Below are 13,817 nucleotides of genomic sequence, written 5' to 3' on the forward strand. Positions count from 1 at the left end.
TTAAAATTGCAGGCAGTTTTTATTTAGGCATAAAGATATCGGCTTGTCAAAAGCAGAAGTAGCTGCACGATTTGTGAATGCCAGAATTCCAGGCTCCGATGTTGTACCACACTGTTGCAAAATACAAGATAAAGATGAAGAATTTTACAGACAATTTCATATAGTAGTTTGTGGCTTGGATTCAATAGTTGCAAGGAGATGGATCAACGGTATGCTCCTTTCCCTTTTAATCTATGAAAACGGAGAATTAGATAAATCTAGTATTATACCGTTGATCGATGGAGGTACGGAAGGTTTTAAAGGAAATGCAAGAGTCATTTTACCTGGTCTGACTGCTTGCATTGAATGTACTTTAGACCTATATCCTCCACAGGTAAATAATCTATATATTTCTTCCTACCGATTATACTCTGTGCTATAGCTTCCTTTACTTCTAATTGCCTTTGAATATAGGTCACGTATCCATTATGTACAATAGCAAATACTCCACGTTTACCAGAGCATTGTGTAGAATATGTAAAAGTAATCCAATGGCCAAAAGAAAATCCATTTAATTGTCAGATAGATGGCGATGATCCTCAACATATAAATTGGATTTATGAAAAGTCTATTGAAAGAGCAACACAATTTGGTATACAGGGTTTAACTTACAGACTCGTTCAGGGAGTAGTTAAAAATATTATACCTGCTGTAGCATCAACCAATGCTGTTATAGCAGCAACTTGTGCTACAGAAGCATTTAAGCTTGCCAGTAGTTGCAGTGCCTCACTGAATAATTTTATGGTAATGATATAACATCAACATATAAATATTTACTAAATAAAGGGTTCAGCTTTATAATGTACTTAAGAAATAATTTTCTATGAAAGGTGCTGAACGATTTAGATGGAATCTATACATACACTTATGAAGCAGAGAGGAAAGAAGATTGCGTAGCATGTAGTCAAATCCCAAAGACAATAGAAATTAGTAATCTGAAATTCAAGCTAAAAGATTTGATAGAGCTTCTTTGTGAAAGAACCGACTTACAAATGAAAAATCCAGGTCTTACCGCTAATATTGATGGCAAAAATAAAACTCTATATATGCAAACCGTACCAAGCATCGAGGAGAAAACTCGTGAGAACTTAACGAAAACTTTAATTGACCTTGGATTGAGAGATGGTAACGAGATAAATGTTGCTGACATTACTACGCCTAATGCAATCGTATTAAAATTAAGATTCGTTTAATCTAAGTCAGATACGTTCTAATCATAAAACTCCTTCATTTCATGGTTCACGAATTTATGACTACAAATGTCAATCGTGTATTTACAGTATTTATATCAATTTTCCATCGGTTTTAAAAATGTTAGGAAGACAAAAATTTGTTCAGCAAAATCAAAAACATCTTCGATGTAGTATCGTTTTCAACGAACCTATAAAATAGGTACTACACGGTAACATTGTTTTAATATTAATTTACTCTAAATTTCTGTAATAAACTGGTATTGCTATTTCTTTTTTTAAGTAGTATTAATTTTCTTTTCCTATTCTTAAATGTAACAGAAGCGAATATTAAAACTATGTTAATTTATGACATACCTGTTACATTAACAATAAAGACACGACTGCGAATACGTTTCTATATTTCTGATGTTTGTTTTTTTTTTCTCATATTCATCAGAGGTCATATAGCATAGAAAACTTAGCTAAGTCATAATCCATAAAATTCTATCTTGTTCGATTGTAATTTTTAATCAAAGAGTGTTTCGTGTACGTTCAGAAGTAGACAGTATCTTACAGATTATGCATCAATATGCCACTATTTTGAATGAGAAAAAAGAAGTATGCACTTGTCAAAATCTATACTTATTAGCTTGTCATTAAATTTTTAATAACAATTTTTATATCACCATATTAAATTTTATGTTAAATATGAACTCTGTGCACAGTCCTCTTTTGCATTGTAAACACTTCAACTGGTGACCTCCGTGCAAGAAAAGTATTTAAAATTTTTTTACTTATACCCATTGACAACTATGTTAGTATTTCATAAAAACTTTTGCAATGTTTGGTATATATATTTATACTAAGTATGGTATCAAATGCAATGAAAACATTGAAATTGGGGCAAATGAAGGACAGTGCACGATGGCCTAAGACATCTTTTGTTTTACAAGCACACTCGGTAACATTCGACATATGCACAACTTGAGTAGAAAAAATATCTATAACAGATACATTATCTATCCTCCTTAATACAAAACTATTATTACATTGTTATAATATTTCATAATTTTCGCTTTTTATCTTCGAAGAATAGTTTTCGTTCCTCGAATTTCTTGTTCTTTTTTCTTTTTTGTTTATTTTCCTTTCCACTCGAACGTGAATAACACGAGGTGCACCAGTAATTAAATTTCAAGAACACTCACACTAAGTGCGCAACAAAATTTGCGCGGAACTGAACTGAATGGAATAAAATTTTCTAACGGTTGGGAAATTCTTTGCAACGAAATACTCGTTAAGTCCATTGGCATTTCATTGTTTATACGGAATTCGAATATGAACATTGTCATTCCAATTATACAATTCAACATTAGATGTTATCATTTCTTTGTTCTTTAAACGATGTCGAGTCTCATTCACGAGACGTAAAATCCGAAAAAATTAACTAGTGCAAATCCAGCAACGGTGTCAAAGTGAATCATCGTAAATTGTTAAAATTTGGCAGTGCATTCGATAACGGTGTTTAGCTGCGATTTCGTCGAATTTCTTCTCGTTTAACGAAATTTACAAATGGACATTGTTCAATGTAATATGCTTTCGTCAGAAGGCAAGAATATTTAATTTAGAAACGAAAATCGTACTTTATTGTTGTCTCTCCTACGAAAGAAACAATATGAATGCACGTGCGATTTCACTTTCTGGCTCGGTTGATCTAACTCGCACAATACAGTCACAGAAACCGACCATTATTCTGCGAAACAAGTCCACATATTTGAAATGTAATACATCAGCTGAAAAATGTCTTATGAATAATCGTCGTTCAGTATATAATACCATGGTCCATTAAAAGATATTCCGGTATAAAAACGTAAGTGTCAATAAGTGGCGGCATAATGAGTTGGTAAGGTCCAATTTGTGTAGAGCAGAAAACTTGACACTTTTCCAACTGATTGAAATATGCGTGTTACACGAATAACAATGATTTTCAGGTGTTACATGACGCGAAGGATCACAATCTCTGAATGATGCGTTCCGATGAAGGAACAGGTACAAACGAATAATGACGTTGAATAGTGTCCAGTTTCAGCTCTGAAGCTAATAAACAGAAAGTAACATAAAGTGCACGATGTCAAAACGTCATGATAAACGCTAAAATGGATGTGTTAGGCCCTGGCGTCGACTTCCATCGCCACTTCACCTACAGATTTCACAGCCTTCTTTTTCTTCTTCTTTGCGGATTTCGGATTTGCTGAAGTGTATAAAAGACTCTGGAACAATAACAACCAATTAATGAGATAACATTCATTCGACAAATGAGAAGAGAATGTGATATTCCGGTTGTACCTTTAATTCGGGGTCGTCAACAACGCAATCGGACTGATAAAATTTGAGGTCAAATGGAAGTCCTGTTATTTTATGTGGCCCATTGGGCATTAATAGTACCGTAAATTTGAATTGCGCAGCAAATTCATTTGGCTTTTCGTAGAGTACCTAGAACGACAATCAAAATATTTATGTATTCGGTACTTGAAGCGATGGAAAAGAAATCTTTTTAATTGGAAACTTACATGGAATGGCTCGATCAACCTATGACTCACACATTCCACGACCGCCATTTTTGCTTTTTTCTCATCTTCAAAAGTACGTAAGTTGAATGGCATCAAGCCGTGTTTATGAGTAACTTCAGAGTAAAACATGCGCGATGCTTTCAGTTTCAGCTGATATGTTTCCTCTGTCTTCTTAAATATCGTAACGCGAGTATCTTGTTCTCTCCCTACACCTTCACCAGTGCTCACCAGAACATCCATAGCGTATACCTGATAAAAGTATAATATAGTAAGTCTATTGGCATAAGTACTTTCTTCACTCCAATAAAACCAATCATATGTATATCAAATACCTCATGAGTTTCAAGAGTATATTTTTCGTGTTCCTTCTTCTGTGCGTCATTGGGATTTTGAATAATTGTTTTCTCACCATCTATCTTAAATTGTTTCAACTGATGGCTCAACATTCCTTCAATTGGTTTACATTTATATGCCTCGCAAATTTTTTCTACTGTACCCGTTATTGTGTAAGTCTGAAAGAAGAAAAAATTAGTTGTATATATGTATAACTGCTACTATTATTTATGTGATGTTAATATGCACTTTATATTTTGTCTTACCTCTGTACCTGGCTTCAGAAGCCTTAATGCAGCTTGTGATGCAAAATGTGCAGCTAACACTACATCTGCCCTTCTACCACTAACTATTTTCTTTAGTGATGAACCTATAACAATAGTGTGTGCAACAACTGCTATGAAGCCATCAATGTGTGCCCCGAGATCCCTAAAAATATTAATTAACAAATGCTTAATAATACGAAGTATGCGTTACTTATAAAGTTCCAATAGCAAGTTCTCAAATGATAAACCTACACTTTCACCATATCCTCATCTTTAAGTATAAGATCTGGTTCGCTTGCAATCGGCGAGAAATGACAAATGCAGTTATTAACTGATATGCACGTAGGGAAAGCAATTCCTTTCTTTAATTCTTTCTCTTTCTTGAAAACCATGCTAGTTTCCTGTAGCAACAGTTTGTCTCCGTATTCGCAAATCTCCCTTACGGATGCTCCTTCGACGCATTTATCTAAAACTTGCCTTAATACTTCTAAAATGAGAAATAATAACTTGTTATGTAACACGGTATTCCTGCTACAAGAAACATTAAAACAAAAACGAGAATTTACAGAAAATTGTTTTACGCGCAATTAAAAACAAATTTACAACTGTTATTCAAAGCACAAACAATAAATTAATTGCATCGTTGCGACGATTAAAAAAATTAATAAAATATAGAATTGATAACGGGAACAGGTTCTAACGATTTTCCAATGACTGGTGGTCGTTATACAAACATGGAAACACGGCGTTTTGGGAGAGTGAATGAATTCTAGTTTATAAGTAAAAATGTTGGCCTCTGGTTAAAAAAGAATAACAGAGAGGATCTAGAACCGAATAGAAATGCATTAATAATTTCTTATTCGATCGATCGTTAAAGAAAACATAGAATATATCGGTCATCGATGAATTATTGAATTGTAACAGCCAATGCTGGTCTATCCCACATGGTAAGAGGGCCCGGCATTAGCCCGCCACATTCCATATGGCCAGCCGCAAAATAGAACGTTCAGGGGTTCGTGGCTCTACGAGATGGTACCACTTTTCATTTCTGCGCTTCATTAGAGAACGTTAAGTCGTTTCCTTACGATTTACGATGTTGCCGGCCATTTTATACTTGGTGACAACCAAGTCTTCGGCGATGGTCTTCTCATTCTCGTCTTTGTCCGCCATGTCTTCAGCACACTATGTTACGATCACGTGACTCGGACCTCCTTCGCAGTTGCTTCCTGTAACAGTCGGCGCTCCTGACCGTCTTGAACTGAATCGTGTGTTCCGAAATTTCCTATAGATGGTCACCACCAGAATCAGAACTCGAGACCACGGAACAATCATATTATCGATCATTTCATTTCCGTAATCATCAATATTCCTTTATCCATACCGATGTTCTCATGCCATTAAAAGAAAAATATAATATCGTTTTATATTATTATTAATTCGCTTCTTAAATTGTCGGCTCGCCGCAATTTAATACCATTCGAAACTGTCGATTGATTGTTATAGATATTCAATGCAACAACCGGGATGAAAAGTTATTTTTAAGCAACATTCCTCGATAATCGTGTTAATCCGTTTATATAATTTATTTTAAAGTAAGGTATTTAGAAAATAAAAGCATGTATATTTTGTTGTTCCTCCTAAATTCGCAATGCCCAATGTTGGCCGACATGCGTCTTTCTAAAACGTGTTTCATGCCTTATGGATCCTGAGGTTGGTCCTGTGCTCCATCGAAACGCGAATTTGATTTGCATTCAGTTAAATTTGGGCAGCAATCATGTCTTCAGGTACGGTTTCTTCGAAATATATGGAACGACACTTAACGTTTCGTCCGTTTATTTATATTTTCAACTTCGGAATTGTTGGGCGTTGATGTGTTTTTACAATTTTGTCGCGACATAACCAAACTTCTCGCTAAATCCAGCATGCTTTCAATATTGTACCACCGTATATTCACGATTCCTTCGGAAAATGTCTGTTGACGGTTTCCTTGATTTTTTACAGGAAAGAAAGGAAAGAAAAAGAAGTGCATAACTGTCGGTTTAATGACATTTTTGGCTAAAGAGAATGAAACACCCACTGTGCTAATGAAACCAAGTTGGGCAGATGATATGGAAGATGAACATGGTAAAACAAGTTCATAAATACTTTATTCGTATCATTTTATTTTCATAACTTTCCAATGAATTTTTATAAACAATGGTATTTATACTGGATAATAGTAATAATAATTATATTTTCGTTATATACAATAATAATTTCAGAGAAAACAAATTTTACAAATAGTAATTGAACATAAAAATTAACTGTATTCATCCATTGTATTGTAAGGAACAAAAGAAAGCTATATCTTGTAATTAAGTATCTTTAAATATTAAAAGCTGATGCGTGCTCCAGATTTACAATACGATTTTTTTTTTTCTGTATATCGTCAGACTACACATACAATTGATTTGCAAAACCATTGTTTATAACTTATCTATTATTTTACAATAGAAGGAGGATATACATCAAGAAGCAGCAAAGAACCAGTGGTTCTTCCAACTGCTCCCAGAGCTGCAAGAGACCCGCACGGTCTTGATAACGATGTCCCAACTAATCCTCCCTATGTAGCATATCTTTCTAATCTTCCATATGAAGTGGATGAAGCATATCTAACAGAATTTTTCTCTGAGATGAAGGTCAGGCTCTATTTAACACATTTATTCATAAAATATCCAATTTATCAGAATAATTTGCATTCTCAATACCTTTTAGATTTCGAGTATACGTCTACCAAAAGAATCTAATAAACTTAAGGGATTTGGATACGTTGAATTCGAAGATCGTCAGAGTTTAATCAGTGCTCTTAATTTATCCAATACTGTAAGTCTAATATTCTAAAATGTGACGAGAATATTGTAAAATATGATAAAGGATCATAACTGATTTTACATTCATAGCCTATGAAAGCAAGAAGAGTACGAATCGACGTTTCGATCAGCGTCAATGACGATCGTCGCGGGGGTCGCATGGGTAGAGATAATCGTAGAGATAATTACGATGATTCTGACCGTTCATCTTGGAGATTGGATTGGAGAAGTGGTCCACGAGACAGTGCGCCTTCAGAGGGAGGAGATTCATATCGAAGTCGATACGACAACAGAGAGAAAAGAGAAGATCGTGAAGGCGGTAATACAATAAATTTTTATTATGCTTTCAGAATTATTAATATACAAAGAACTAATGACGTCGATTTACTTATCACCTAGGTTTCGAGTTTGATAATAAGCCTGGTGGATGGCGTGAAAATACTGATAGAGGAAGACCAATGTTGAGAGATAGAGGTGGCGGTGCTGGTGGTGCTGGTGGTGCTGGAGGTGGTGGTGGTGGCGGTGGCTTCAGAGCTGATTATGATCGGGATGGTCCACGAAAACCAACAAAATTACCACCGCCTGGGGACGGTAAACATATATCATCTTTAATATACAATTCTAAAATAATCATCGTCTGCCAAACGTTTTTGTTGAGAAACATTTCTGTATTTTAGCTGAATCAAGAAGTAGGCCGAAATTGCAACTAAAACCCCGTACAAAACCTGTGGAAGCTGGTGCCGGAAACGATGGCCAACCTATAAAAGAAGATTCATCTACTGGACCACCTCCTGCTCCTGCCCCTGCTCCTGCTCCTGCTCCTGCTTCTGCTTCTGCTCCTACTCCTGCTCCTGCTCCAGCTCCAGCTCCTGCTCCTGCTCCTGCTCCTGCTTCTGCTCCTACCCCTGCTCCTGCTCCTGCACCTACTCCATCAACCAACATATTTGGTGCCGCAAAACCTGTGGATACTACAGCCAGAGATAGAGAAATCGAAGAGCGTCTTGTAAAGGCATATCCAGACACGAAGTTCAAAGATGAAGGGTAAATTGAAGTATCTAGCTAACGATACTCTTACAGTATTTTAGTACAGTTATTATTAATGATCTTTCCTTTCAGAGAATCAGAGAAACGCGGCAAAGATGGTACTTGGAACAGGCGTAATGGAGTAAGTCGTCAACATGTATACGAGTTAATAATAGAACATGTATACATGTGTTGTATACTTCATAAAATTTTTGTCGATTCTTGTAGGAAGGTCGCGATGATAAGGAAAAAGATAGAGGTCGACTAACTTGGCGATCCGAAGACGACAGAAGTCGACGTAGCGAGAGACCAGCACCACAAAATAATCCCGTTCCATCTGGTAAGTTCCCGATTAAATAACTTCGGAATAAATTACTTTAAACGATTCATAATACGAACTTGTATGGTTCAGATCAGTATGGAGACTCTAGAGGTCCAACCTTCTCTCGTGGAGGACCTCCACCATCGAAAGGTCCTCAAAGACCAAATGATACTCGTGGTTCAGATAGGTAATGTTTTCTTTTTCTTTTTTTTATGTTTTATTCTATTTTATAAGAAAAATAAGTGTACAACTTTTTCGTTTCGATATTTTCAGGGAGCGGAAAGACAGAGAAAAAGACGATATCAGCAGAATGCCAAAGGCAAAGGATGAGCAAGCTCCAGTAAGTTAAAAGATATTAGTGGATATTTATAATAATAATAAGAATAATAATTACACATAATTTTATTTGATTTCAGAATTTCGTAGCTTCCAACAAGTATTCCATGCTACCTGATGATGTGGACCCTGACAATATTGATGATTAGTCCTGACCATTATACGTCATCAATGAAATTGTGCCACATCCATCATAAATTGGTCTATATATGCATATTATTAATTTGTTTTATCTCTATTAAAAAATACTTATCGAATTGATTCATGAATCAAGCACTAAGCTCTTGGTATTACTTTACAGGAATTATTGTTGATTTGTATTTAATCTATTTTATTATTCTTAATATAATTATCAATCTACATATGTATTTACTTTATATTTCGGCATATGAACGTTCAGTACCATTAAATCGATGTGAAAAACTAGACAACATTAGAATGAAGGAGTTACGTCGATCTTTTTTTCTCTTTTTTTTTTCTTCTAAATATTTAATTCTAACGGTAATTGCATCTGTAAGACTTAGGAATTGGGACTTTATACGTCATACTTTACCCACTGTACAGTTATTTTACAATATGTAACTCATTTACATGTAATATAACAATGCCAATTTAGAAGGAAACGATTAAAATAATAAGTGTATGGGAACTTGAGCAATGTATTATATTCAATTGCCTAGAATTCGATCACGTACGACTCTTAAATAGAAATGTATAGATAATTGCAATTGAACATCGAAAACTAAATGCTAAATGAACACGAACACAATGAAGTATGAATCTCTGTGTCATGACGTCACATGGAATTGCTATTTTAACAACCGTGACAATATCATGAAACTGAAAACATGGACTGATCAATGAACATTTTTTATAGCCATTTTATTGTAATAACAATAAGTTTCTAAGAATTATGTTTGGAGGCGTATATATTAAAAATTATATATTTACAATCTCTTTTGAGGTATATATATATATATGTTAATATATATACATATATATTAACTTCAGTTTAGTTTACTGTTGAGTAGTTTGCGCCAATTGGCGTAGCTGTTTTAATACGGTTTCCAGAAGTTTCTTCTTATCCCTCTCGCTCTTTTTCAGTACGGCAAATACTGTTTTTTTATCAGACTCTTTTAATCTGCAAATACACACACACATTTTGAAAATGTAGAAATCAGTGTGTACAGTGGAAAATTACATTAAATGAAACGACATGCCACATACTTCTCTAACAACAATACAGCCATATTTGGAGTTACTAAATTATATTTGCTTGATTCGTGGCCGTAGTCGTGAAAATATGTAGGCCAGTCCCAACTCATAAATAAATCTAGCAGTTGTCTTAGTTGTGCGAAATTTTGAAGCAAAGTTCCTTCAGGTAAACCGACTACAGGTTCTGAGGCGGCAAATTCTAAAAGTTTGCGTATCTTTTTAAATTATGTGCAAGGTGGTTCAGTACAGCTAAGAATATTCTGTAACCATATGTTGTACGTCTTATTCAACAAATAAAACGAACACGTACGTTCACACTGTATTGTATCTAAATTGACTTGTTGAAGAGCACCCATTGATATTTGTTTCACGTCTTCACTAATTAGTATACCTAGTACAGCTTTTGCTATATGGGAACAAGCAGCTTTGCAAGCAACTTGAGCAACTTCTTCCTAAAAGATAAACATTTAATTTTACGGTTCTCTTTTTAAAACCTTGGCAATGTTTAGTCATAAATAATTTTCACTGTAACGAAAGTTTATTGATTTAGTATTAACCTAGTAAAAAATACGTACAGGTAAATTAGTGAAACAGGTAAAAGTACTTTGCAAGAATGCTATGAGATCAGTAATAAAACCGGATGCGTGTCCTTGAGGTTCTGCCAAATTCCAATCGTAATTTTCTAATTCCAAGAACTCGTCTAATTTGTTTGTTAATTTATCGCAAATTTGTTTCTCAGCATCGTCTCTTGCTACTCTAAACATAGCTGATTCGACGCCCATACAACTTAACTGACCCTCATGTGGTGTACTGTAAAATAAATACTAATGCTATAGTGGTTATATAATTATTTTTTTTGTTAATAATTTTATTGTGGATATAAGAATTGTTGTATAATAATATGCAGGCTATAAATACATACTTGTACAGAGTCTACTAACGATTTGTGTAATATTTACCCGGTGATATTGGTCACGAATTCTTCCAAATACTTTGTAGACTTCTCAAGGTACCCTGTGTTTATAATAATCTGAACTACTTGTAAAAGAGCAAGCGACGGCTTTCGAAATAAGGAGGACAGACAACCACTAAATGTTCTTGTCAACAGCAAGTTCGTTGATTTGCAGATCATTTCATCTATTTCGGTTTGTGTGAAATTCAAATCCTCTGAAAATTTTAAGCAAGCGTATATGAACTCCTTAACTTGCTGATATACTTTTGGTACCATATCAGAGAATGGAAATTTCTTCGGAAATTCTGTTTTCTCTAACTCTTCGTCGTGATAGGGAAATAAATCCAAAATATTATCATATTCATCTTGTGTTGTGACCTAATAAATCGTAATACGCATAAAGTATTAAAAGTATATGAGTTATAAACTATAAATGTATACCTGAATTGGCAGAAAACTATCTTCATCCAGAATGTCTCTAAATACTTGAACCCAATGTTGCATTAGAACTTCATTATAATGGACTCGAATTTCTTGTAATAAATCCCAAAGCTGTCCTACAGAATACCCATAATTCTGTATAAGAAAAAGAAGATAGTGAAGATTATATATCAAATGTAAGGAACTTATAACAGTGCATCTTACTTACTCTTAAAGTTGTATTAAATAACATTATTAGATTTTTTATTCTTAAAATAAGTCTTGCATCTGTACAATATGCCTAGAAAGATCATCATCAGATTAATTTTTTAGAAAATAACTTTATTATTTATCTTAATAATTTATTACTTACAGAATGAGTACGCAGTGCATTTACTATCTGTGATAATGCCATGGACCATAGTTCGTCTATGTAAGCTCTTGTTGCTAAACCATTACCTGTATTCAAAATATGGTCTTCCACCACAAAGAACCCCACAATCCCTTGTAGGTAAGTCTGATAACTAGCTATACTCTCATGCTAAAAATATGAAATAAAAATTGAGTTATACATAGGAAACCTACTCCTACGAATAATAATAATATGTACCATATTAATGGGAGATTGCAGAACTAATCTAGCCTGCTGTTTTCTTTGTTGTCTGTAGTATGCTTTAAACGTTTCCCCCTCGCGAAGTACTGTATAAATATGCATACAACGATATACTGGACTAAAATCCATTAAATCTTGAGCACTCAACTCCTCTTCACCATCATTTGGCGAAGAAGTTCTAGTCTGTGATCTCTTCTTTTTACGGCCAATGATTTCAGCTTCAATAGTTAACTGTTCTTGAGTCTATTTCAAAAATGAATATAATGCATCAAATATATAACAATTAGTATGTATGTAAATGTATGAACTATACAGTAACACTTACATGTCTCATAGCAACATCACCAATTTTTGGTGAATATTTCCTAATATTTTCTAAAAAGTCTCTTAAATCAGACATGGAAGCATCCTTTATATTTTCACGTAGTCTAAAATCATTGCAATCTATCAGTCACTTAATGTCACTTAACATTTCTGTGTAAATTACTCGTTAGTTACATTCTGCTGTAAAAACAAATGTTGCTTTATGTTGTGACATTACTCACTGTGGTATCTGTTGAGTAATTTGTGAAGAAAATCTATAATTTGTTACTTTTGGTAAATCATGATGTTCTAATTGTTCCAATGTCTTTAATGCTGGGTAATAACGTTTATCTTTCAATTGTTTCTGTAACTTTGCGTATGCAGCTAAAACAGGAAGACACATGGTAAGACTGTCTACTGCTGCAGCCATATTACTTTCTACTTTTCGGGCTCTAACAAGCTCTTCTCCTTTTTCTATCACTTTGGTAGAGGTAGCCGTAATACGCTTATCAAGTTCCAATATTTCAGCCTACAAAGCATTTTATATTCATTGAAATATGTAAAATTAAAGATTTTCATGGTAACTTGTATAATCTACGCAATACATGGACCTCAAGGTAAAAACTAACATTAAGTTGTTGTGCTTGCGAACGAACTTGAAGAAGTTCCCTTATCGAATCAATGAAACCTTGATAATGATGGTTACACATTCTTTCAATGTCTTTGTCATGAGCCTTGATACGTTCGTCAAGCTTTTCCATAAATTTTTGATGTTCGTGGCCATCGTATATAGCTCTAAAAAAAAAGAAGAAATTATAATACCAATATACTGTTTCTACTTCTTTACATTTGCAATTCTTCTGTCTTCAAAGCAACTATTAAGAGCAATAGTACCTGAAAACAAGCCCTATGCTATTAGTATCTGTAGATTCTATTTCATATAAAAGATACTCATGTTTCGGTACCATACTTGACAACAGATTATCAACTTGGTTAGTTGACAACCTTGACATGATACAACCCTAATTCAATTTATCTTTATTTTACAACAGGGATAACCACCCCCATTTTCCACCCTCCTTGTGCGCATATGCACAATACAGTCGCATCTGCGTGAAGGGGTGGCTTCGGGGGCGCGTCTTTTGACCAAAACATAGAGGGATGAATCCCCTTTGAATTTACGTACCGAAATGTTGGACCCAAATAATCGTCTATGCCCTCGATTTCTTGAATAAGAATATCGTATCGTTGCATTTCGATTGAATCTGATCAAAACTCGAATATGATAAAAAGAGGCGTCAAAATGTTTGATGAAGCTATTTGAACAACCTCGAATTTACCAAGGTCAGGTAATTTCCATTTGTTGTGCAACTACATGTCATGTCAACAAAATAAACTAAATCTACC

General features: G+C 34.4%; 4 protein-coding genes across 5 annotated transcripts in view; 2 read left to right on the forward strand and 2 right to left on the reverse strand.

Moving 5' to 3' along the window:
• The window catches only part of Uba3 (Ubiquitin-like activating enzyme 3), a 2,250-nt gene extending 739 nt beyond the window's left edge, over positions 1-1,511 (forward strand). Inside the window, exons 2-4 of the mRNA XM_031989574.2 lie at positions 13-373; positions 454-783; positions 870-1,511. Of these exons, the coding sequence (XP_031845434.1) occupies positions 13-373; positions 454-783; positions 870-1,232 (1,054 nt within the window). The 3' untranslated portion in view covers positions 1,233-1,511. The remainder of the gene's footprint in view (positions 1-12; positions 374-453; positions 784-869) is intronic.
• LOC116432434 (proliferation-associated protein 2G4) lies at positions 869-5,645 on the reverse strand. The gene is made up of 7 exons (XM_031989324.2): positions 5,463-5,645; positions 4,630-4,864; positions 4,378-4,540; positions 4,111-4,290; positions 3,779-4,027; positions 3,555-3,701; positions 869-3,478 (listed from the first exon to the last, which is right to left on the reverse strand). The coding sequence occupies exons 1-7, from the start codon at positions 5,545-5,547 to the stop codon at positions 3,374-3,376; spliced, it is 1,164 nt and encodes a 387-aa protein (XP_031845184.1). The 5' UTR covers positions 5,548-5,645; the 3' UTR covers positions 869-3,373.
• A 218-nt stretch (positions 5,646-5,863) lies between these two features.
• eIF4B (eukaryotic translation initiation factor 4B) lies at positions 5,864-10,437 on the forward strand. Its single transcript, XM_031989322.2, has 12 exons — positions 5,864-6,161; positions 6,379-6,501; positions 6,871-7,055; positions 7,132-7,239; positions 7,317-7,545; positions 7,626-7,817; positions 7,904-8,267; positions 8,343-8,391; positions 8,478-8,589; positions 8,662-8,758; positions 8,845-8,911; positions 8,988-10,437. Exons 1-12 carry the CDS (start codon positions 6,152-6,154, stop codon positions 9,054-9,056), a joined length of 1,605 nt encoding a protein of 534 aa, XP_031845182.1. The 5' UTR covers positions 5,864-6,151; the 3' UTR covers positions 9,057-10,437.
• On the reverse strand, positions 9,312-13,746 carry Sec15 (exocyst complex component Sec15). 2 transcript variants are annotated; one of them, XM_031989262.2, is made up of 13 exons: positions 13,597-13,746; positions 13,040-13,205; positions 12,653-12,939; positions 12,433-12,535; positions 12,105-12,350; positions 11,868-12,035; positions 11,724-11,795; positions 11,516-11,650; positions 11,082-11,452; positions 10,698-10,932; positions 10,433-10,574; positions 10,135-10,321; positions 9,312-10,048 (listed from the first exon to the last, which is right to left on the reverse strand). In XM_031989262.2, the coding sequence occupies exons 1-13, from the start codon at positions 13,662-13,664 to the stop codon at positions 9,925-9,927; spliced, it is 2,304 nt and encodes a 767-aa protein (XP_031845122.1). In that variant the 5' UTR covers positions 13,665-13,746; the 3' UTR covers positions 9,312-9,924. The 2 variants fall into 2 exon arrangements, with proteins under 2 accessions (XP_031845122.1, XP_031845121.1); XM_031989261.2 differs by lacking the exon at positions 13,597-13,746 and adding an exon at positions 13,305-13,558.
• Positions 13,747-13,817: the final 71 nt, after the last annotated feature.

This window comes from Nomia melanderi, chromosome 9 (genome assembly GCF_051020985.1).
Source record: "Nomia melanderi isolate GNS246 chromosome 9, iyNomMela1, whole genome shotgun sequence".
In the NCBI taxonomy this organism is placed as follows: Eukaryota; Metazoa; Arthropoda; class Insecta; order Hymenoptera; family Halictidae; genus Nomia; species Nomia melanderi.